We start from the raw sequence: 25,513 nt of genomic DNA on the forward strand, positions 1-25,513 counted from the left end.
CGTCAGCTGTTCCAGACATTTAACTCCCTCCTCCGGCCCCCTGTTCTTCCCCCTCCTCCATCCCTCACCCCCAACGATCTGGCCACCTACTTCATTAGTAAAATTGACACCATCAGGTCTGAGCTCCCCAAAGTCACCCTTCTCCATCCCCCTGGTTCTCAACCCTCTTCGCTACTTTCCCATCCTTCCCAGCAGTATCTTCAGATGAGATCTCCTCCCTCCTCTCAAGTGCCACCCCATCCTCCTGTGCTTAGCACCCCATTCCCTCTCATGAAAACTCTCACCACTTCCCTCCTCCCCTCCTTAACTTCCATCTTCAACCGCTCACTCTGCACTGGTTCCGTCCCCTCTGCCTTCAAACATGCCCATGTCTCCCCCATCCTAAAAAAACCCCTTTCTTGACCCCACTGCCCCTTCGTTATTGCCCTATCTCCCTCCTACCCTTCCTTTCCAAATTTCTAGAATTGAATCATCTACACCCGCTGCCTCAAATTCCTCAACTCCAACTCTCTCCTAGACCCCCTCCAATCTGTCTTCCGTCCCCTACACTCCACCAAAATTGCCCTCTCAAAGGTCACCAATGACCTCCTTCTTGCCAAATCCAGTGGCTCCTACTCTATCCTAATCCTCCTCAACCTCTCAGCTTCCTTCGACACTATGAACCACCCCCTTCCCCTCAACACACTATCTAACCTTGGCTTAACAGACTCCATCCTCTTGTGGTTCTCCTCTTATCTCTCTGGCCGTTCATTCTTAGTCTCCTTTGCGGGCTCCTCCTCCCCCTCCCATCCCCTTACTGTAGGGGTTCCTCAAGGGTCAGTTCTTGGTCCCCTTCTGTTCTCCATCTATACTCATTCCCTTGGTGAACTCATTTGCTCCCATGACTTCAACTATCATCTCTATGCTGATGTCACACATCTCCACTCCTGTTCTCTCTTCCTCCCTACAGGCTCGTATCTCCTCCTGCCTTCTGGATGTCTGCCCGCCATCTAAAACTTAACATGTCCAAGACTGAGCTCCTTATCTTCTTTCCGTCACTGTAGATGGCACTACCATCCTTCCTGTCTCACAAGCCCTCAACCTTGGTGTCATTCTTGACTCTGCTCTCTCATTCACCCAATCTGTCACTAAAACCTGCCAGTCTCACCTCCACAACATTGCCAAGATCTGTCCTTTCCTCTCTATCCAAACCGCTACCTTGTTGGTTCAATCTCTCATCCTATCCCGACTGGATTACTGCATCAGCCTCCTATCTGCTCTCCCATCCTCCTGTCACTCCCCGGTTCCGTCTATAATTCACTCTGCTGCCCGGATTATCTTTGTACAGAAACGCTCTGGGCATGTCATTCCCCTCAGAAATCTCCAGTGGTTGCCTATCAACTTTTGATTCAAGCAAAATTCAAAATTCAAAGCTCTCTATCACCTTGCCCCCTTGTACCTCACCTCCCTTCTCTCCTTCTACAGCCCAGCCCACACTCTCCACTCTTCTGTTGCTAACCTCCTCACTGTGCCTTGTTCTCTCCTGTCCCACTGTCGACCCCTGGCCCACATCCTACCTCTGACCTGGAATACCCTCCCTCCAAACATCCGCCAAACTAGCTGTCTTCCTCCCTTCAAAGCCCTACTGAGAGCTCAACTCCTCCAGGAGGCCTTCCCAGACTGAGCCCCCCCTTTCCCTCTCCTCTTGCTCCTTCCTCCTTATCGCCTCCTCCCTCTACCCTAACCCCTTCCCGTCCCCACAGCACTTGTATATATGTGTACATATTTATTACTCTATTTGTACGTATTTATTACTCTATTTTATTAATGATGTGTATATAGCTATAATTCTATTTATTCTGATGGTTTTGACACCTACTTGTTTTGTTGCCTGTCTCCCCCTTCTAGACTGTGAGCCCATTGTTGGGTAGGGACCATCTCTATATGTTGCTGATTTGTACTTCCCAAGTGCTTAGTACAGTGCTCTGCACACAGTAAGCGCTCAATAAATATGATTGAATGAGTGAATGAACTTAATGTCTCTGGGCCTCAGTTTCCTCATCTGTAAAATGGGGATATGCTTGCTACCTGCTCTCCCTCCCTCTTAGATTGTGAGGCCTTGGTGGGACAGGGATTGTGTTAGATCTGATTATCTAGTATTTTCCCGGTGTTTAGCTCATAGGAAGCACTGTATAAATGCCATCATTAAGACTGGCCTAGCCTGAGACCATATTTCCTAGCCAATGACTGGTGAGGCAGTCAAGACTGAGATAGAGTTCTTGGAAAGCTGTAGTTTTGCAGAACTAGGAGAATGTTGTGAGGAACAGGACCCAGAAATAGTTTGTTCTCATTTTCAAATTACATTCTCTAGGTATGTCACCCGAGGAAATAGCGTTACTAGGTAGCCCAATTTTTAATGGGGATATGTGGATGGCTAGGTTCTTTTCTCTGGTTTGCAGAGACATCATTCCAGATCAGCAATATTTGTCCCTTCTGTCATTTGAGGAAACAAACCAGGGTCAGAATGTGCCCAGAAAAAAACAACTGAGAAATGTACTGAAAAAATGTGAGAACATTTTATGAAGGAATTGGAGGAAACAAGACAGGTCTTGGTTAAAAACCAGGGAAAGGATAAATGGAAAGCGAGTATAGAATGATTAATCTTTGTTTTCTTCTTTTGTTCGCATCAAATCATTAGAAGGTAAAAATATAAAGAAGATTTGGGGTAAATGGAGAAAACGGAAAATTAGTATCGAGTGAATCCTGATTGTATCTGACATTCCTTGAGTTTTAGAATAAATTAAAATCCTGTAAGGAAGAGGGGGCTACTGCCAGTGAAGTGCTTTGAGCTACTTGGAGGCAAGAGGCGTATAAAGACAAATGATTGCTATTATTATTATAAACATGTTGTGCCGTCTGCAGCAGTCTAAAAGCAATTTCTCGGCTTCTTGTTGACTGAGATTATTTTAAGGATTTCTGCAAATTAAAATGAAAGCTCTGGGAGCAAATACAATCCCTGGGGAAAATCTGGGTATCAATACAAGGGAACAAGGCCAACATCTACAATGACTATATCATCCCATTGTTATACTGCTAAGTAGGCGTTGACTTGGCTTGTAGCCAAGAATGACTGACTAGCCCATTCCTGAAGAAATAGTGAAATTTGGGCAGCAAAAACTGTGAGCAAAGGTTTTGACTAAAATTTGCATTTTGATGTCTAACAAAGTAAATAAATAAATGACAACATTTAGATTTTGGCCTCAGAAGGCAACTGAAATTAAGCCAGGCAGTAGAAAGGAGGGGCAAAGACTAGATCAGGCAGAGAAAGGGAGAGGAAATAGAGGATGGGAGAACAAGGAGAGGGAGGGGAATAGAAATTTAGGCTGAATGCAGAATCTGTCCTGGAAACCGAGAGTCTGGGCTCTGCCAGCTCAGCAAATTGAAGGTGGGAGGTGAATCTGGAATTTTGAATGTGTACAAACTCGAAGCCAGTGCAGCAGTAATGTCAGGAAGATCTAGTTAGGATGTAGCCCTTCTGGGTGGAATGCCAACAATCCGTGACAGCACAACCTCTTCTCATCCCAGGACATTTTACAGATTTTCATCAGCCGGCCGAGGACGATGGCTGAAAACCAAAACCCTGAACAGTCCCGGCTAAACCAGGGCTTATGGTCAGCATGATTGCTGGGCATGGAAGAAGGCAGGCTGGTGGGAAGCGAGTGGTAGAAAGAAGGTGGGAGAAGCAAGCGAGCTGGGTGGAAGGTGGTAGCAGAGGCTAGGGGCTGGGGACAAGATTTGGGCTTGCATCTTGCAGAATGCTTTGATGTTTGTGGCTGCTTGGTTTCTGAACTTCAGAGGTTACTCTGAGCTGAAAAAGAATGCTATCTGATTTTATAGGGGCCAGTTATTTGGCCAAAAGTGCAAGGCGTGTGAATCAAATAATGAGCCGAGCACCCCCTTCACCCCAAAAGAAAACTCATTATCAGAGAATGGGGTCTGACCTGAAGGGATTGCTTTGGAAATGGAAATAATATCTCTGTTAAGGGGGTGTCTTGTGCTTATATACAAAGTTCAAATAGGGAACATCTGTATTTTAATGAGGAACAACAGATTATGGGTGTGCTTTGAAAAGTAATATATGGCATTCGTTCAGATTTTGAAGCTGAAATAGTTGAAGAGATTTTTTTATGTGGTGTAGAGATCTCTAGGGCACTGCATGCACTTGACAAATTCCACTTTGAAGTAATATCTACAATTAAGGGTTCCACATTAACTAGCACTGAGGCAATGGTGGAGGAGGGGAGAATGCATGAACAATTATTTGTACTTTAGTTCAAGCCAATGGACAGTTCTCCAGGGTGGAAGAGGATGGGGGAAGCGCTAGATGTGATGTATCAGTCATTGTGGCTTTTAGTATTACTGTCTTGGCATGACTAGGTGTGGGCTGTAAGCTTTTTGAAGGCAAGCATGTTTAGTACCTCTATTGAACTCCCCCAAGCAATTAGTACAGTGCTCTGTGCATAGTAAGTGCTTAACAAATGTCATTGATTAGGTATTTGAGAATTGGGGTGGAATTCCTTCCTTAAAGTTTCCATCTCCTCCCTCTTTTCTTTATCTCTGCTGGAAGAGATATCTGTAATTTATTTATATTAATGTCTGTCTCCCCCCCCACCCCAATAGACTGTAATCTCATTGTGGGAAGGGAATGTGTTTATTGTACTCTCCCCAGTGCTTAGTACAGTGCTCTGCATACAGTAAGTGCTCAATAAATGCAATTGATTGACTGACTGCCTGACTGCAAGAGGAGTCTGGTGCTCAAGGGAGTGGTGACTTCACATTGCCCCTTTCCAGTTGTGCCTCCTCAAATGCTCACTTTAGAGACATGACCTGTGCTGTGCCCTCCCACCATCATCCCATCAACCGTGACCTGAGTTCTCCTCCAACCCGTAGTCGATCCAGTCTGACTGCATCCCTCAATGTGGCATCTGTGGTATTTGACTCTTTTGTCCCGGCTTTCATGCTGCTCAGTATCACAGACCACATAGGATGGCCCTTTGCCACAGACAAGCTTTCATATTCATTTATCTGCTCGTTTTTTCTCTGAAATGGTGTCTCTCTGCTCCCTAGTGTGACACATCACAGCTGGGTACCCCCCAGGGGGTCACACCTGTCAAAGAGGTTCTTCTGTCCCCTGGATGAGATTTAGCCTCCCAAAAGAGAAAAAACCAACAAACTCCAGATCCCTCTCTTCCTCTCTTTTCCTCAGTGCTTCCCCCAAACTTTCTTGTTTCAGCTTTGCAATATGCCAGGCATATTGCCAGTATTACACTCCATGTCCCCTGCTAATCTCCTGATGAAATATCATTGGACTGACATGTTTCATTCTGTAGGTCTCATGTTTCTGATCTTTTCATTCCTTTCCCTGACCCGTAGGGCTGTGACCTTGTGGAACTGACCAAGCTGGCACAAAGTTGACTCTGGTACAGTGTGGCCACCCCACTCTAGTTTCTCCTTTGTGACCATTTTAGGCAGGTTAGGGAGGAGACAGCTAGAATTTCAAGTCTCAGGAGCCCATTAGGACAATCACACCTATATATGTGGCAGTTGCACCCAGAGATTGATCAATCAATAGGTGGTATTTATTGAGCACTTAGTGTGGGCAGAGTACCGTACTAAGCGTTTGGGCGAGTACACATAACAGAGTTGGCAGACGCGATCCCTGACCGCAAGGCCACAGAGGAAGACAGACATTAAAATAGATCAGGGATAGGGGAAAGGGTAGAGTAGATAGTAGGGGAAGTAGATCAGGCACAGGAAGACTTCCATTTCCATTTGAGCTAACTTCTGGTTTGAAGCGGTGTGGGCTGGATGCTGCACCGATCCCATCCAACCATTTGTATTAAATATGACTCGTTATGGATGCTGATGAAACAGCTTGAAGAATCAAGATATGAAATGCATGGTAGGCCCAGGTTTCATGGTTGTATTTGAGGTCATACACTACTGCATCTCTGATGATCTTCCATTTGGTCTGAAGCTTGGTGCCATGTTTCCATATGTCTTGCTTCTGTTGTATTCTCTCAAGTGCTTCACACTCAGGCACGTTATAAGTCCCATGGATGATGATGGTGATGCAGGGGCTGTGTTCTTTCATTCTCTCAAGGAAGTTGCTGGCTTTCTAGATTTGGTTTTCTACCTTTTTTCTATTGACTTCCAGACCTGTGCTATATCCACTAGGCTGTGCTGCTTCTCCTTTGCTCCTTAGGCTTTCTTTCCATTGACTTCTTTCTACTAGCATCCTAAGCCTTTTAAAATGATCTTACTGACTTTTCTTCTTTCTTCCCTTGGGTTTTGGTATTTGATCATGGTGTGATCTTTCCTCATCAGAAATTTGTGGTTATTGTTTTCATTGTTGTTGTTCCTAACTATCCTATCTTGACTTTGTTCTTATCATTCTTTACCCTTGATGATTTCTTTTAGTTCAGTACCTATTTGTGGTTTTTCAGCACTTATTCCCCAAGTTCTTCAGCAGTAGGTGCTTATTATTATTATTTTGAATAATAATTGGTAATAATGATATTTGTTAATGGCTTGCTGTATGTCAATCACTGTGCTAAGTGATGGAGTGGATACAAGACAATCAGACTGAACACAGTCCCTGTCCCACATGGGTCTCACAGTCTAGGATGGAGAAAATGTATTTAATCGTTACTCTTTTTATGCCCATCCCAGGCCCAGGTTGCAGACCATCACCCAGCGCCATCTATCTGTCGGGGGTAAAACTAGTTGCAGTTACCTACCCCAGTGACCAGCTGTCTGGGATATGCAAAAAGCCCCTTCTACACTCTCCAACCTGGAGACCGTAAGCTCTTTGAGGGCAGGACCATGGCTTGTTCTTTCTCTGTTGCTCCCCTTAATGTATTCATTCATTCATTCAATTGTATTTATTGAGTGCTTACTGTGTGCAGAGCACTGTACTAAGCGCTTGGAAAGTACAATTTGGCAAAAGAGACCATCCCTACCCAACAATGGGCTCACAGTCTAGAAGGGGGGAGACAGACAACAAAACAAGTAGACAGGCATCAATAGCATCAAAAGAAATAGAATTAAATATATATACAAATCATTAATGAAATAGAATAATAAATATGTACACAAGTGCTGTGGGGCGGGGAGGGGGTATAGCAGAAGGAGGGAGTTGGGGTGATGGGGAGGGGAGGAGGAGCAGAGGAAAAGGGGGGGCTCAGTCTGGGAAGGCCTCCTCGAGTAGGTGAGCTTTCAGTGGGGCTTTGAAGGGGGGAAGTGAGCTAGTTTGGTGGATGTGCGGGAGGAAGGGCATTCCAGGCCAGAGGTAGGACATGGGCCAGGAGTCGACAGCGGGACAGGCAAGAATGAGGGACAGTGAGGAGGTTAGCAGCAGAAGAGTGGAGTGTGCGGGCTGGGATGTGGAAGGAGAGAAGGGAGGTGAGGTAGGAGGGGGCAAGGTGATGGAGAGCTTTGAAGCCAATAGTGAGGAGTTTTTGTTTGATATGAAGGTTGATAGGTAACCCTTGGAGATTTTTGAGGAGCAGGTGACATGCCCAGAGCATTTCTATAGAAGGATAATCTGGGCAGTAGAGTGAAGTATAGACTCAAGTGGGGAGAGATAGGAGGTCGGGAGATCAGAAAGGATAGTGCATTGCTTTCATAAATGAGTGATCAATCAATCAATCGTATTTATTGAGTGCTTACTTGTGCGCAGAGCACTGTACTAAGCGCTTGGGAAGTACAAGTTGTCAGCATATAGAGACGGTCCCTACCCAGCAGTGGGCTCACAGTCTAGAAGGGGGAGACAGAGAACAAAACAAAACATATTAACAAAATAAAATAAATAGAATAGATATGTACAAGTAAAATATATAAATAAATAGAGTAATAAATATGTACAAACATATACATATATACAGGTACTGTGGGGAAGGGAAGGAGGTAAGGCGGGGGGTGGAGGGGGGAGGAGAGGGAGAGGAAGGAGGGGGCTCAGTCTGGGAAGGCCTCCTGGAGGAGGTGAGCTCTCAGTAGGGCCTTGAAGGGAGGAAGAGAGCTAGCGTGGTGGATGTGGGGAAGGAGGGCATTCCAGGCCAGGGGGATGACGTGGGCCGGGGGTCGACGGCGGGACAGGTGGGAACGAGGCACGGTGAGGAGATTAGCGGCAGAGGAGCGGAGGGTGCGGGCTGGGCTGTAGAAGGAGAGAAGGGAGGTGAGGTAGGAGGGGGCGAGGTGATGGAGAACCTTGAAGCTGAGGGTGAGGAGTTTCTGCCTGATGGGCAGATTGATTGGTAGCCACTGGAGATTTTTGAGGAGGAGAGTAACATGCCCAGAGCGTTTCTGGACAAAGACAATCCAGGCAGCGGCGTGAAGTATGGATTGAAGTGGGGAGAGACATGAGGATGGGAGATCGGAGAGGAGGCTGATGCAGTAGTCCAGACGGGATAGGATGAGAGCTTGAACGAGCAGGGTAGCGGTTTGGATGGAGAGGAAAGGGCAGAACTTGGCAATGTTGTGGAGCTGAGACTGGGAGGTTTTGGTGACGGCTTGGATATGAGGGGTGAATGAGAGAGCGGAGTCGAGGATGACACCAAGGTTGCGGGCTTGTTAGACGGGAAGGATGGTAGTGCCGTCAACAGTGATGGGAAAGTCAGGTAGAGGGCAGGGTTTGGGAGGGAAGACAAGGAGTTCAGTCTTGGACATGTTGAGTTTTAGGTGGCAGGCAGACATCCAGATGGAGATGTCCTGAAGGTAGGAGGAGATGCGAGCCTGGAGGGAGGAGGGGAGAGCAGGGGCAGAGATGTAGATTTGGGTGTCATCAGCATAGAGATGATAGTTGAAGCCGTGGGAGTGAATGAGGTCACCAAGGGAGTGAGTGTAGATCGAGAACAGAAGGGGACCAAGAACTGAACCTTGAGGAACCCCCACAGTAAGGGGATGGGAGGGGGAGGAGGAGCCTGCAAAAGAGACTGAGAATGAACGACCGGAAAGACAAGAGGAGAACCAGGAGAGGACGGAGTCTGTGAAACCAAGGTTGGATAGCGTGTTGAGGAGAAGGGGGTGGTCCACAGTGTCGAAGGCAGCTGAGAGGTCGAGGAGGATTAGGATAGAGTATGAGCCGTTGGATTTGGCAAGCAGGATGTCATTGGTGACCTTTGAGAGGGCAGTTTCCGTGGAATGTAGGGGATGGAAGCCAGACTGGAGGGGGTCGAGGAAAGAGTTGGTGTTGAGGAATTCGAGGCAGCGTGTGTAGATGACTTGTTCAAGGAGTTTGGAAAGGAATGGTAGGAGGGAGATGGGGCGATAACTAGAAGGTGAGGTGGGGTCAAGAGAGGGGTTTTTTAGGATGGGAGAGACATGGGCATGTTTGAAGGCAGAGGGGAAGGAACCAGTGGAGAGTGAGCAGTTGAAGATACCTACTGTCTACTGCCTTACTTCCCCTTGCTAGTATAGAACTCTTTGACAAGGCTGACAGTCCATCAATCACATTTATTGACTGTGAGCCCCTTCTAGACTGAGAGCCTGTTGTGGGCCGGGATTGTTTCTATTTGTTGATGAATTGTGCTTTCCAAGCGCTTAGTACAGTGCTTTGCACACAGTAAATGCTCAATAAATACAATTGAATGAATGAATGGACTGTGTACACTCTACTAAGAACTTGGTCAAGTATCATACAGTTAGTAAACATGATCTCCACCCTGAAGAAATCTACAGTCTAGGGGAGGGAGTTAGACTCCTAAATAAATTACAGGTTAGGGGGAAGCATAGAATACAATAAGATAAATGCACAAGTACTTTGGGGATTTGTGAGTACTTAAGGGTTTAGGCAGTGTGGAAGGACTGAAGTGGCAGTTGGGGATATAAGTGGGGAGATTAGATATCAGTCAGGGCAGGCCTCCCGGAGGAAATGTGATTGAGCAGAGGTTTTCTCACATTCCCATTTGGCTCCACTTATACCAGTTAACCAGGAAACATGGCTTTTTCTTGAACAAAATCTTCCCAAAATCCTGAGGATATTTGCGAGAATTTCTACTCTCATGTGACTTTTCAGTTTTAAAGCTGTTAATTTAAGGTATTGTTTCTTAAAATTCACAAACATTTGGGGATTAAAAGAAATCCTGGAACCACAACTCTATTGCATGTCCAACTGATGGTGAAATAACCCCTGCCTTATCCTTTTTTTTTCCATCATGGTTGTATCCATGGGCAGTGGTGATATTTTCAGATGCCTTCCCTGCTTAAGCCCTCTTTTCCCCAACTCTCTCCCTTCTTTGTCACCTTTGCACTTGGATCTGTGACCTTTGGCATTTGATATTTGTCCCACCTTCAGCCCCACAGCACTTAGGTGCATATACATAAATTATATATTATTAATTATTTATTGATATTATTGTCTGTCTTGTGTGCAGGGAACATGTTTACCAACTCGTATTGTGTTGTAGTGTACTCTCCCAAGCGCTTAGTACAGTGCTCTGCACACAGTAAGAGCTCATTTTCCTTCAGAAACTTTTAAGACCATGTTTCCCCACTCCTCAGGAAACTCTAGTGGTTGCCCATCCACCTCTGCATCAAAGAAAAACTTCTCACCATTGGCTTTAAAGCACTTAATCACCTTACCCCCTCCTACCTCACCTCGCTCCTCTCCTACTGCAACCCAGCCTCCACACTTCATTCCTGTAATGCTAACTTTCTCACTATACTTCAGTCTCATCTGTCTCACCGTCAACCTCCTGCCCACATCCTATCTCTGGCCTGGAACACCCTCCCTCCTCATATCAGACAGATCATTGCTCTCCCCCCACTTCTAAACCTTACTGAAGGCACATCTCCAAGAAGCCTTACCTTAACTAAGCCCTGCTCTCCTCTTCTCCCCCTCCCTTCTGTGCTGCTCTTACTTGCACCTTTATTCATCCTCCCTCCCATCCCCACAGCCCATATGTATATATCTGTAATTTATGTATTTATATTAATGTCTGTCTCCCCCTTTAGACTGTGAGCTTGTTGTGGGCAGGAATGTGTCTGTTATATTGTACTCTCCCAAGTGCTCAGTACGGTGCTTTGCTCATGGTAAGTGCTCAGTAAATACAATTGAATGAATGAATGAATGAATGAATTGATGAGGCAGAGGGCAGTTGTAATATTTGATTTTTGTGGTTCTGTGGTTTTGTTTTTGCACTTTTTGTTTATACAACAAAGTCTTAAAGACCCCCTCAACTCTTATAATAATAATAATAACTGTGGTATTTGTAAGCATTACATGCCAAATACTGTTCTAAGTGCTGGGGTGGATACAGTTCAATCAGATCAGGCCCAGTCCCACATGGGGCTCCCAGTCTAAGGAGGAGGAAGAGGGACAGGTATTTAATACCCACTTTTCAGATAAGGAAACAGGCACAGAGCAGTCAAATGACTTGCCCAAAGTTACACAGCAGACAAGTGGTGGATTAGAACCCAGATCCCTGACTCCCAGTCCTGTGCTCTTTCCACTAGGCCAATGGACTGTGAAATGGGTGACGGCATGACAATGTCTGCTGTTAATGAGGTCTGACAGAGAAGATTCTGTTCCATGACTGAATCCACTTTCCTCGCCAACTGTCTCTCAGTGCTGTTGCTGGTCACAGGGAATGGGGAGAGAGAGTGTGGATGATTCTGTGCCAACCATCACCACGACTGCTAAAACAACCCCAGCCTGTGTCCTGCTGACCGCAGGACATACCTGTCCCCTCTTCACTCAACCCTAAACCACAGTCCAGTGAAACATCGGCAGCTCCTCGCTGATCTCTTGAGGCAGCGGTGACAATAGACAACACCCTTGGTGCCTGAACAGCTCTCTTTAATAATGTAAAATTCCCCCTGAATGACAAGGTGCCCTGTCCTGTGTTTTATGGTCATAGTGTTGGCAAGATTCTGTTTAGGCCACTCCCAAACCTGGACACAGTTACTGTCAGCGACATCATCTTCAAGCATGAAGGACCGATGGAAGCAGTGGAAAGAGCACTCTAATCTCAGTTCCACCACTTTTCTGCTGTGTGAACAACAGAAAGTCATTTAGCTTCTCTGTGCCTCAGTTACTTCATCTGCAAAGCAGGGATTTAGACTCTGAGCCCCACGTGGGACATGGACCGTGTCCAATCTAATTAATTTATATCTACCCCAGTGCTTAGTGCAGTGCCCGACGCATAGTAAGTGCTCAACAAATATCATAAAAAATGTAAAAAAAAAAAGTCCTGGGTTCTAATTCTGGCCCTACTGTATGACCTCGAGCCCACTGTTGGGTAGGGACCGTCTCTATTTGTTGCCAACTTGTACTTCCCAAGCGCTTAGTACAGTACTCTGCACACAGTAAGCGCTCAATAAATACGATTTGATTGATTGACCTCAGGCAGGTCACTTAACTACTCTGTGCCTCCATTCCCTCATCTGTAAAATGGGGATTAAATCATCTTCCCTTCCCTTAGGCTGCAAGCCCTATATGGGACAGGGACTGTGTCTGACCTGATTAACTTGTATCTATCCCAGTTCATTTAGTAGATTGCCTGGCACATAGTATATACTTAACAAGTACCCTAAACAATTGGGTTTACAGTAAATAATTGGCTGCCCTAGAGTCCATTTTGCCCCCATTTGCTGGTCAGAGTGCAAACCTACAGAGATGCCCAGGCCTGGTCTTGATTGGGAAGCAACATGGCATAATGGACAGAGCACAGGCCTGGGAGTCAAAAGGTCATGGGTTCTAATCCTGGCTCTTCCACTTGTTTACTGTGTGGCCTTGGACAAGTAACTTTACTTCTCTGGGCCTCAGTTACCTCATCTGTAAAATAATAATGATGGTATTTGTTAAGTGCTTACTATGTGCCAAGCACTGTTCTAAGTGCTGGGGGGGGATACAAGATAATCAGGTTGTCACACGTGGGGCTCACTGTCTTAATCCCCATTTTACAGATGAGGGAACTGAGGCCCAGAGAAGTTAAGTGACTTGCCCAAAGTCACAAAGCTGACAAGTGGAGGAGCTGGGATTAGAACCCATAACCTCTGACTCCCAAGCCTGGGCTCTTTCCACTGAGCCACGCTGCTTCTCAAAATGGGTAGGAAGACTGTGAGCCCCATGCAGGACAGAGACTATGTCCAACCCAGTTTGCTTGTATTTACCCCAGAGCTTAGTACAGTGCCTGGCACACAGTAAGTGCTTAACAAATACCAGAATTATTATTATTGTTGTTATTAGAGGGAACTCTCAGTTACTGCAAGGCAGCTGCTCTCCCCTAGACCCTCTTCACTCTAAATGTATGATAGGAGATAAGCTTTTATCATTTGTCAGCCTTAGCTGGCCTTAGGCTATTAGGGGGACAGGCTTGCTTTTTAAAAAAAAATCTGTTCACTTTTTCATCAAACCCTGCTCCCTCCATTTCTACACCCCAATGTATATATTTAAAAGAATATGTCAACACAACACAATCTCATCTTACCTGTCAACCATTTATTTTCTGTGTTCCAGAGTAAAGAAATTGGTTTACAGATGCATGAAGAGCTCTTGAAGGTCACCAGTGAATTATACACAGTAAGTTCTGCAGAACTCTCATGTTATTTTGCCTCTTGTATAGTCTTCGTCGCAAGGGTTTCCTCCATGCTTAAACCCGGAGTTGGTTTAACTTGATTCTCAGCAAAATGTCTGGGCCTCATTGGCTTTGATGGACCCCCTTTGTTCTTTTACCAGAGTCTGTGATTAATTTCATTTCCCTTTAGAAATAACTGCAGTTGGATCAGTGCTGCAGCAGAAGTTTTGGAGGGCCTATAGATTTACACCCAACCCAGGGGCTGCAGTTCCTCGTGACTATTAATATTCATTTATATTGTTATTAATATAATATTTTGATTAGGGTATTTGTTAAGCACTTACTACATGCTACTACTTGAGAAGAAGCGTGGCTCAATGGAAAGAGCACGGGCTTGGGAGTCAGAGGTCATGGGTTCTAATCCCGGCTCTGCCACTTGTCAGCTGTGTGACTTTGGGCAAGTCACTTCACTTCTCTTTCACTTCTCTGTGCCTCAGTTCCCTCATCTGTAAAATGGGGATTAAGACTGTGAGCCCCATGTGGGACAACCTGATTACCTTATATCCCCCCGGTGCTTAGAACAGTGCTTGGCACATAGTAAGCACTTAACAAATACCATCATCATCATTACATGCCAAGCTCTGTACTAAGAAGGGCTGGACTAGATACAAGATAGTCATGGTGGCCACAATCCCTGTCCCAGATGGGGCTCACAGTCTAAGTGGGAGGGAGGATAGGTAGAGAATCCCTATTTTACAGGGAGGAAATTGATCCACAGAGAAGTGACTTGCCCTGTGTCACTCAGCAGGCAAATGGCAGAGCTGGGATTGAAGCCTGGGTTTTCTGACTCCCAGGCCCATGCTCTTTCCACTAGGCCATGCTGATTCCCTCTCATAGTTCTCTCACTTACAGAGCTCTGGCACTTTCTGAGCTTCAAGGTTTCCCAGGTCAGGGAAGTTATACTGTTGCAGGATCTACTGAGTGGAGGAGTTTAAAGTGAACTTAATATTACAGACAAAAGGTGGCAAGCCAACCAAAGGATGAAGAAGTGATGGTCTTGAGACTTGGTATAGTGTCATTCGGCTTCACAAATAGCCACTTGCCCAGGGTGAATGATACTTTTTTTCTTTCAATCCGTGTATTTTCAATCGTTCAACACCACTGATTGAGCACTCACTGTGTGTAGAGCACTGTGCTGAGCACTTGGGAGAGTACAGTAGAGTAGATGATCCCTGCCCTCAAGGAATTTATAATCTAGGTGGAGAGAAGGCACTAACATTATAGGTAGGGGAAGCAATCCGGTATAAAGGTATGTACGTAAGTGCTATGGTGGTGGGAATAGACATTTTAAAGTGTACTCATTTTCTGGGTGGTTAAAACAGTTTAATGGATGGTAAGGCTGGTTTAGCTCTGAACGTTGTATGAAATTGATCAAACTGTAAGGACGCTTGGCCTGCCGAGGAGATTAAGAACACTGGAGAAAGTAGGGCAGGTGGAAAAGATGAGTATTTTTGTCCCTGGGCTCCCTCTTTTCCTGCCCTAAAACTCAGCCTGTGATGTCCAGTTAAAGACAGAATAAAAACATGCAGAGCAACTCCCCTGCCAGAGGCCTAAAGGAGAGCAAGTGAGAGTATGAGAAGGAACAGACACCATAGGTCCCGTTTTATCTTCTGGAACCAAAAACCTTCAGTGAGACATGGGTGGGGTTACCAGTGGGAATTTGGTCCAGATGACAAAGGCAGTGAAGACCGTTCGGAATGGAAATTGAGCCTTTTTAATATAAAATCAGTTTTCCAAACCATCACCCTTGCCCCCCTCAAACTCCAAAACATTGGCCGGCTCCACAGAGGGCAAAAGCAAAAAAAAAATTAAAAGTGGATTAAAGTACTGAATCATCCTAGTAGGTTTACAGACATCAGGCACCACAGTGGCCAACGACGGAGTCATTTTCAGAAAGAGGAGTAGATGGCAGAAGGAATATCAGCAGCTCTTGCATTAACGCTGAGCAGAATAATGATAAGGCACATCCATCCTCCAGGTTGGGTGGGGGGTTGGTTAGGTGGAAAAGGCTAATCCCCAGATGGGTTTGGAATGAATCACTGTTCCTCCTATGGAACTAAATTGCAATGGCACTTTATGGGGGGTTTAATGCCTTCCTGAAATGCTATCAAAAACAGGGAGGGGAGGGAGCCCAAGGTCATCAAACATGGCTACTCCTTTAAGAAAATGGAGAAAACACCCAAAAGAGGGCAAAATGTCCCTTCTAGCTGAGGAGGGTGTTTGAAAGGCTTTACGGAAAGAGGTCTATAGGTCTCTCCCAGATTTTCAGCTGGTGGTCTTTAAAAGGGACATTATTTTCCAATCATGAAAAGCCCCCCTTGTGTTGTTAACTAATGAATGTTGCTGCGTTTTTTTTTCCAATCCATTGCTGTTAATTAACTTTGCAATAAGCTCCCAGGGACACAGCTGCAGTGGCTTTTCTCTATGGCACAATGGTAGAAGACCAGGACAATGTGACTTTGTTCAAGGTGCCCACAGGAGAAGGCGTGAGAGGATTATAGATCAAATAGTAGCTTGTGACAGGTAGAGACCATCCTGAAGTAATAAAGGGACCATGACCATGACTTACATTTGTCTTGTAATTCCCCTCAGTGCCAAGTACAGGGCAGTGTGCTAAGTAGGCATTTAGGAAAAACTGTAGATCGTGATGAAAGCTGTGAGGATAGATCAAAGATAGCAATGGCAAAGACTGGAAGCCTTTGATCTTGTCAGCCTGGTGCTAGAGTGTGTGTGAGGGTTGGAAGTTGGGATGGGAAGGGGACAGAGGGATGCAGAATGACAAAAATGGAGACTGCTCCTCCGTCATCACATCTTCCCAAATAGCCTGAGCTCTCAAAGGGCTGAGGGCTGTGTCTGCGACATTTGTCATTCCTCAAGGGCCTCATACGGTGTGCTTTGTACAAAATAAGCACTCAGTAATAATTTGCCTACAGGATGAACCTGGTGTAGGAAGCCATGGGTGCACAGTGTCAGGCACCATGAGTGCTGTAGCTTGAGTTTTCCTTAATGTGGGGTTTTGCGGGAATACAGACCTTGAAATTTAGGAGAATAATAGTAATAATAATAACTGTGGTTTTTATAAAGTGCTTACTAGGTGCCAGGCACTGTACTAAAGAGCTGGGCTGGATACAAGCAAATAAGGTTGGACACAGTGCCTGTCCCACATGGAGTTCACAGTCTCAATCCCCGTTTTACAAATGAGGTAACTGAGGCACAGAGAAGTGAAGTGACTTGTCCAAGGTCACACAGAAGACAAGAGGTGGAGACAGAATTAGAACCCATGACCTTCCAACTCCCAGGCCCATGCTCTATCCACTGTGCTAGAGAATCACTCAATCAGTGGTGTTTATTTAGTACTTATTGTGTTCAGAGCACTGTAGTAAGTGCTTGGGAGAGAACAGCACAATAGAGCTGGTAGGCACAATCCTGGCCCTCAAGAAATTTACAGTCTATGGAAGAGCTTAGAGAACTGGGTGTATTTATACCCGTCCTCAGCACTGACGTAATATATGCATTTTCAGCTGTGCACTCTTTTACCACCGTCACCTCCTCATACTTTCTACTTGTTATAGCCTTGCCAGGCAAAGGCCACAGGGGTATCCCTGGTGCCTGCTCTGGTGTTTTTTGGGGATGTTTAAGAAAGCCCCTTCTCCTCTCGAAAGCATTTTGTTCTCTATCCAAGCATCATTATTTTTGTTCCCTGTGTCAGTGGACCTTAAACATTTCTCTCTGAGGACCACTTTGGCTAGAAAAAGGTCCCCGTGGGTCACAACTAAGTGGGCAGGGAGAATATTTTCCTGGCCCCATCTCCCAGCCATTTCCCTGAGTTCACCTTTCTGGAATGTGAGCTCATGACAGCACCGTCTTTCTCAAAATGGCCCCCGGAAGTCCCCTGGTAAGGGAATGACAGATACCCCTTGCCACAGATGAAAACCTCCAGTAGTGGCAGTAGAGGTGTGGCTATGGACCATCTAGAGGCCTTTCAATCAATCAATAGTGCTTACTGAGTCCTTTCTCTATGCAGAGCACTGTACGAAGCCATAAACTACTGGTGCTCCCTTGACTATACTTTGAGAACCATTGTTCTCTGTCAGTCAATCAGCAGACATCTATCAATCAATCAATTGTATTTATTGAGTGCTTACTATGTGCAGAGCCCTGTACTAAGCACTTGGGAAGTACAAGTTGGCAACATTTAGAGACAGTCCTTACCCAACAGTGGGCTCACAGTCTAGAAGGGGGAGACAGAGAACAAAACAAAACATATTAACAAAATAAAATAAATATAATAGATAAGTACAAATAAAATAGAGTAATAAATATGTACAAACATATATCCATATATACAGGTGCTGTGGGGAAGGGAAGGAGGTAAGATGGGGGGGATGAAGAGGGGGAAGAGGGGGAGAGGAAGGAGGGGGCTCAGCCTGGGAAGGCCTCCTGGAGGAGGTGAGCTCTCAGTAGGGCCTTGAAACGAGGAAGAGAGCTAGCTTGGTGGATGGGCAGAGGGAGGGCATTCCAGGCCAGGGGGATGACGTGGGCCAGGGGTCGATGGCGGGACAGGCGAGAATGAGGCACGGTGAGGAGATTAGCGGCAAAGGAGTGGAGGGTGCAGGCTGGGCTGTAGAAGGAGAGAAGGGAGGTGAGGTAGGAGGGGGCGAGGTGATGGAGAGCCTTGAAGCCAAGGGTGAGGAGTTTCTGCCTGATGCGCAGATTAATTGGTAGCCATTGGAGATTTTTGAGGAGGGGAGTAACATGCTCAGAGCGTTTCTGGACAAAGACAATCCGGGCAGCAGCATGAAGTATGGATTGAAGTGGAGAGAGACACGAGGATGGGAGATCAGAGAGAAGGCTGATGCAGTAGTCCAGACGTGATAGGATGAGAGCTTGAACGAGCAGGGTAGCGGTTTGGATGGAGAGGAAAGGGCGGATCTTGGCAATGTTGCGGAGCTGAGACCGGCAGGTTTTGGTGACGGCTTGGATGTGAGGGGTGAATGAGAGAGCGGAGTCGAGGATGACACCGAGTTTGCGGGCTTGTGAGACGGGAAGGATGGTAGTGCCGTCAACAGTGATGCAAAAGTTAGGGAGAGGGCAGGGTTTGGGAGGGAAGACAAGGAGTTCAGTCTTGGACATGTTGAGTTTTAGGTGGCAGACAGACATCCAGATGGAGATGTCCTGAAGGCAGGAGGAGATGCGAGCCTGGAGGGAGGGGGAGAGAGCAGGGGCAGAGATGTAGATCTGGGTGTCATCAGTGTAGAGATTATAGTTGAAGCCGTGGGAGCGAATGAGGTCACCAAGTGAGTGAGTGTAGATCGAGAACAGAAGGGGACCAAGCACTGAACCTTGGGGAACCCCCACAGTAAGGGTATGGGAGGGGGAGGAGGAGCCTGCAAAAGAGACTGAGAATGAAATGTGATTTCATTCTGAGATGTGGGAGCACATCTACTGTGCTCCCACAGAGTAATTGGCATCATTCATTTGTGCACACACGTGTGTGCATGCGTAGGTGTTTTTATCAAATGGAGAGGCCCAAAGTGAACTTCCTGGTAATGAACTCCATTCTGTCTTCTACTTGGTTCTGCTGAAACAACTGTTTTCACTATGTGTTTGGACTAGAACATTGTTAAGGAATAGCAAGTGCTTAGTACAATGCTTTGTACACAGTAAGTGCTCAATAAATACCTTTGGATTAGAGAACAGTCTTTGCGCAGTGCATGTCTATCTGAACATAGTGTCAGATGAAACAATTTGCGTACATGCGCATGGCATCTGAGTGGGTGAGTCCAACAGTGCCAATTTTTCCTAGTGTGAACGTTTGTGAGAATGTAACCCCCACATTCTAGAACTGGGTGTATTTGGGAGTTCAACCACGGCAGGAGCTATTTCAATTTCTTGGAAATCATTTCAGTGTAGTAAAGGGGACTCTGATAATCCTGAACATTTTTCCTTGCTGGTGCTCTCATTTTCTCTTCCAATTTTCCTTCATCATTTGAATTTAGGCCTAAAGGACTTAGAATTCATTCATTCAGTCGTTTTCCTTTCTCATTTTGAGCTGCTCATATTTAAAAATCTTCTTAAGAGCAGCAAATGGCAAACAGCCATGAAATATAAAGCATGAATTAACGAAGCTGAGTACAGCAAATCAAGCAAGCATGTCTCAACTAAAGTGTCTTTGAACAATGATTTCTGGCAGCGCAGTTTTTCTGGGGGCTGTGTGACCCCTCTTAATAGGTTCATGAGTGTTGAAAAGCAAACCCATTTATACTGCATTAAACTCGGAGCTCGTCCCATTTTGGTAACCTCTAATGGACCCAAGTGGAGGACTGGTTTAATTTATTTTGTCTCAGCTAAAAATAACCAATAGCTCCATGAAGCACGCACCCAAACACATAACCCCTGGTTTCTTAGGGAAGAGAACTATAGTTGAACTACCTGTTCAGTGCAGGCCGGCAGCAAACGCTGGTCACAGGCCACTGGGTCAGGGGGTCTCTAAGGGACAGGATTTCCAGGAGTAAGGCTTCTCATGAGGGGAGTAATGGGTAGGGCCAAAATGCAGGAAATGAAGAAGTACTATTAGAGTCAGGGTGAGAGAGTGAGAGACACTCATGAAACAGTGAGGGGAGGGAGAAAGAGACGGGGACATGAGAAGAGAAGGAGAAAAAGATGGGACAATGAGGTGGGAGGAAGAAGGAGGTGGGGAGATGAGGTGAGGAGGGGGAGACAAGACCACCATGCTGGGTGTCACTAAGCAATCTCCTCTCCATGACCTCTCAGCACCTTTCTTTCATTCATTCATCCAGTCAGTCGTATTTATTGAGCTCTTACTGTGTGCAGAGCACTGTACTAAGCGCTTGGAAAGTACAGTTTGGCAACAGATACAATCCCTACCCAACAACGGTCTCATGGTCTAGAAGGGGGAGACAGACAACAAAACAAGTAGACAGGCATCAATAGCATCAAAATAGATAAATAAGATAAATAGGATTTATATTTCCCCTCCCCACTCCAAAAGATGGAATGGTGGATTACCAGGGTACTCTCTCTGCTACCTAAACCTCTCCCCGTTGCCCATTTCTAATGTAGAAGAGCATAGGAGAATGTTAGTAGCATTTCCCTTGCAGTTGGCAATCGAAACAGTCTGTTCCTTGCACTTTCCCACCTCCCCTCTCTCTGTGATTCATTCTTCACAGAGGAGTGAGTTTTGATAGTTGGTACTGATGGAAAGGTGAGGACTTGAGAACCACCTCTTTCTTGAGCACCATGTGGAATAATAATCTTTGAGGTTTTTGGCAGTTCTGTTCTGAAGCATCAGTGATTGCCTTCAAGTCATTCATTCAATTCAATCGTATTGAGCGCTTATTGTGTGCAGAGCACTGTACTAAGCGCTTGAGCACTGTACTATACACAAAATGGATGGCTCATAAGGTGATTTATTCATTATAACAAAGTAAGCATGACATCTAGGAAGGGTCAGTTTAGAGAATGAAGAATAACAGCCCACTGTTTTCCGTCTACATTTAGGACAGGCAGAATAAGCAGATATTTACTCAAAGGTAAATCCAAGAAAACATGGCAATGGGCACCTTCTCGGCAGGCCTTTATACCCAGTAGATTTTCATCTGATTGGGGTGGTTTAGTGTGGTCATACCCAATTCATCCGGATGAACTAGATAATCCCTTGAGGTGCCCTAGAATTTCCATGGTGTAGTGGATTGAGCATGGGTCTGGGAGTCAGAAGGTCATGGGTTGTAATCTTGGCTCTGCCACTTGTCTGCTGTGTGACCTTGGGCAAGTAGCTTCACTTCTCTGTGCCTCAGTTACCTCATCTGTAAAATGGGGATTGAGACTGTGAGTCCCACATGGATTTGCTTGTGTCCACCTCAGCGCTTAGTACAGTGCCTGGCACAAATAAGTACTTAACAAATAGCATAATTATTATTAGTAGTATTAGAATTCTGAGATCTACTCTTTGAACCTTTTTCCAATGGTACTGGCTCTTTTTTCCCATTTTGGGCAGTGGAAGTTGGGAAAAATGCTGGGGTGGCAGAAGAGGATTATGGAGAGCCATAGTGCCTGGCTTCAAATGGGAAGTACACAAGGCACCTTGCTTATTGCTTTGGGACCTGGTGGCTCTGCAAAGGTAAGATTTGAAAAATTGATGGTAAAGTTAGTCCATTTAATGGGGTTAGGCACTGGCAGCAACCTTCCCACACCACAATTCTTGTTGCTTCATGACCTGCTCCTAACAGCACTAGCAAAGTGGCTGTGGCCAGAAGAGGATTGTGTGAGGGCGAGGGGCCAGAGAACACATCTGGCCCTATTGGCTTCAAGTCATGGAAGTTGCCAATGGAGAGCTTGGTGAATTAGAGAGCAAACGAGGGCTCAGCTCTCCAGAGCTGGAGAACCCACATGGCCAATGATCTGGGGCTAACCAGAGTCAGCTTGGTTCCCGTCACGCTCTTTGTCCTCTCCAGGGTCTTTTAAGAGGTGGCGTAGGGGGTCACTGCTCTCTTACTGCAGGGCCAAATGGTGGGTCAGGCACAGGTCCAGAAGAACGTCGGCTTTCTGCTGTGCCAGTTGGGGCAGCTGTCTTTGGTTTTGACCCTCGTTTTCAGGGCTTGTGTATGGTTCCTTATTAAGAAGCAGGGCCAGAGACATCACTCCCTTGCAGCCATGCCCAGGATGGCAGAAGCGTAAGATGTGCTGAGCTGTGATATGCATAATTAGGTCATCTTTCCCATTTGTAGGGGGCCAAATCTTCTGCCCTTCCCCTTTCTGGGTGGTGAGGCAGCAGGGGGCACAGGTGCCCTCTACTGTTATCGTTGCTCCACCCCCCTGGTGCTTAGCATGCTGCCACCCAGATGGGCAGTTGAAAAAAGTACTGGAGAGAGGGGAGGTTCATCCACAGTGAAAGGAAGACACACATGCTGGGGGGGGGCGGCGGTGGGGGAAAGACACAAGATACTAAATGTCGGTATCTTCCCTGTGTTGGTGTGGAAACTGCAGAGGCTAGAAATGACCAGCACTGACACAAAGGTGGTTTACGCACAAGGAGCAGGTATCAGTCTGTACCTGGGAACAGAGTCATGCATCTTCTCTGCTGGGTCTGAGTCTCAGCTAGGAAAGGGATGCCATTTTGCATTTGATTAATGATTTTCAATATTATATGGTAGCACTTTGGTTTCTGAATAATTGTATCAATCGATCAATCGCTGGTATTTATTGAGCACTTACTGTGCATGGGCTCTTGCTGTGCATGATTTATTCATATTAATGTTGGTCTTCCCCTTTAGACTGTAAGCTTGTTATGGCCAGGAAATGTGTCTGCTAATTCTATTGTTGTATACTCTCCCAAGTGTTTAGTACAGTGCTCCGCACATAGTGAGCACTCAATTAATATGATTGATCTTCCTCTTGTCCCACTTAACATGGCTTTTCTAAGTGAGATGTCACTCAGCCCTAATAGTAATGGTAATAATAATCATGGTATTTGTTAAGCACTTACTACGTGCCAGGCACTGTACTAAGTGCTGGGAGGGTAGGTACAAAGTAATTGGGGTGGATACAGTCTCTTCCCACATACGGCTCATAGTCTTAATTCCCATTTTCCAGATGAGGTATCTGAGGCACAAAGAAGTGAAGTGACTTGCCCAGGGACACACAGCAGACAAGTGGCGGAGCCAGGATTAGAACTCAGGTCCTTCTGACTCCCAGGTCCACGCTCTATCCACTAGGCCATGCTGCCTACACAGTCACTGTGAGAAGGCCAATTATTTGAACATCTTCATAGCAATGATGATGGAGTCACCCATCAGGAACGGTGGATGAGCCTCGGTCGTGAGACTTCAGAACCGAGAACCTACATAGAGAAATTGATTACAGTACTCGGGGCTTACTCTCACTTCCCTGCCAGTCCTGTTCCTCACAGAGTGCAGTGAGCAAATAGGCCAGCAGCACATTGCTACATGCATGTGTGGTCTTCACTCCCACTAGCTTATACAGACATAACTGGGGCTAGAACGCAGGTCTCTGGTTTCCCAGAATAGTGTTCTTTCCATTGGACCAACAGCAGGATCTATGCCTCTAGCAACAGAGCTACAAAATGCCCTCTCTGTGGGTGACGGATAGACAGACAAGTCAGTCTTGCTCAAGGAGGCCAAATTAATTAGGATAATCAATTTTGGATAAACAGGGAAGTTTTTCATTTCAGAACATGCATGGGGAAAACATTTTGATTTCAGATCGTGTAAGTTTGGAGAAATGGTTTGTCTGGAGGCAAGTGAGCTCGGTAAGCAAATTGAGCTCCAGACTCTCAGCTCACTGTGGGAAGGGATTGTGTCTACCAACTCTGTTATGTTGTTCTCTCCCAAGTGCTTAGTACAGTGCTCTGCATACAGTAAGGGCTCAATAAATGCCATTAATTGATTGATTGAGCTGTGGCAGGGATGAAATAAGAGCAATTTGGTGTTTTGACAAGGGCCCCTCACACCTGCACATTACTACATAAAAGGTCCTGGAGGGAAATTTCCTCCAACTCGCCTGGCTTTCTGCAGCACAAGGGTCTTGTCCTAGTTATTTTCATATTCCTCAGGTGTGTGTTTGTTCTCCCTTTGCCATGGGTGGTGGTAGTTCCAAACCACGCCGCAGCCCCAGTGTGCTAGCAAGATCAGGAGCATTATTTACTTCTCTCAACTAGTTCCTCTGGCGAATCAGCTGGATCCTGCTCATTTCAATTATTCATCAGAATATAAGTAATAGCCTAGTGGAACACCGAGACCCGAGCGCCAGTTTGGTGGGTACTGTGATGCCCCAAACTGCCAGTAAGCTCACTTGGCCCAACCCACACCCTCTTCTCTTTGTGTCCCTGGTCTGGAATGGAGAACAGCAACAGAGAAAAACCTACTCACCAAAGGACTGGAGTGGGTAGAAGAAGTAGGGCTTCCTGTGGCTCAGAAGGCCAGAGGGGGAAGGGAGGAGAGGCGGGACTGGCTATAGTAGTAAACTCCTTTCCCCGATTTCCTCTCGGGGAGTGGAGATAGGGGTGGCAGGAAAATACTGCAGCTGTGGAAGCGGTGGCTGAAAGCCATGAGTTGGTTGATAAGCATGAAGCTTTCCGTCTCCCTATCTGGAAGGTTCTGTAAGTGAATTGGCTTGCTGCCAAGGTCCACTCCTTCCTTCTTTGCCCCCTTCCCAGCATCAGCACATCAGATCTGGTTGGGAGCATGGCCCAGTGCTGCTGCTCCTCCTCCTGAGCCTAGAAGAGGAAACAGGGGGAAGGGAAGATGTGGCCTTGTATCTTTCTTTTCCTCCCCTCCACCCCCAACCTCTTTCATTATAGTGGTAGAGTGCACATCAGGGATGTTGGCTGCAAGGAGCCTGGTGGCTTTTTCCCTCCACTGTCCCCCCAAATGTGGTTCCATGCACATTTCCGCATAGCTGGTGCTCCTCCCCCGCACAGTGGCCAGCTCCACTCCCTCAAAAGGCTATTGCCGATTCCTTCTCGATCCCTGGATTACCTTTCCCACCCTTTTTGGCAAGGGTATTTAAGTTGTTACTATATGCCTGGCACTGTACTGACCACTGGGGTAGATATAAGGTAATCAGGTTGCACACACAGTCCCCATCCCACATGGGGCTCACAGTCATATTCCCCATTTTATAGATGAGGGAGTTGAGGCCCAGGGAAGTGAAGTGACTTGCCCAAAGTGACAGCAGACAAGCGGAGGAGCTGGAATTAGAACCCAGGTCCTTCTGACTCCCAGGCCCATGCTCTATCTACTAGACCACACTGCTTCCTTTTGGGGGGATAAATAATCTTTGTATTGGGCCTTTGGGAAAAGCAGGGTGCAAGTCATCAAAATAATTCTGGTTTGTACTTCATATGATTAAGGCTCTGC

General features: G+C 46.2%; 1 protein-coding gene across 6 annotated transcripts in view; it reads left to right on the forward strand.

Annotated features, from left to right (window-relative positions):
* SRGAP3 (SLIT-ROBO Rho GTPase activating protein 3) overlaps positions 1–25,513 on the forward strand; it is a 319,900-nt gene that overhangs the window by 210,343 nt on the left and 84,044 nt on the right. For all 6 annotated transcript variants that reach the window (XM_038771992.1, XM_038771993.1, XM_038771994.1 and 3 more), the window contains exon 4: positions 13,499–13,561. In XM_038771992.1, the coding sequence (XP_038627920.1) occupies positions 13,499–13,561 (63 nt within the window). The remainder of the gene's footprint in view (positions 1–13,498; positions 13,562–25,513) is intronic.

This window comes from Tachyglossus aculeatus, chromosome X1 (assembly GCF_015852505.1).
Source record: "Tachyglossus aculeatus isolate mTacAcu1 chromosome X1, mTacAcu1.pri, whole genome shotgun sequence".
Lineage (NCBI taxonomy): Eukaryota > Metazoa > Chordata > Mammalia > Monotremata > Tachyglossidae > Tachyglossus > Tachyglossus aculeatus.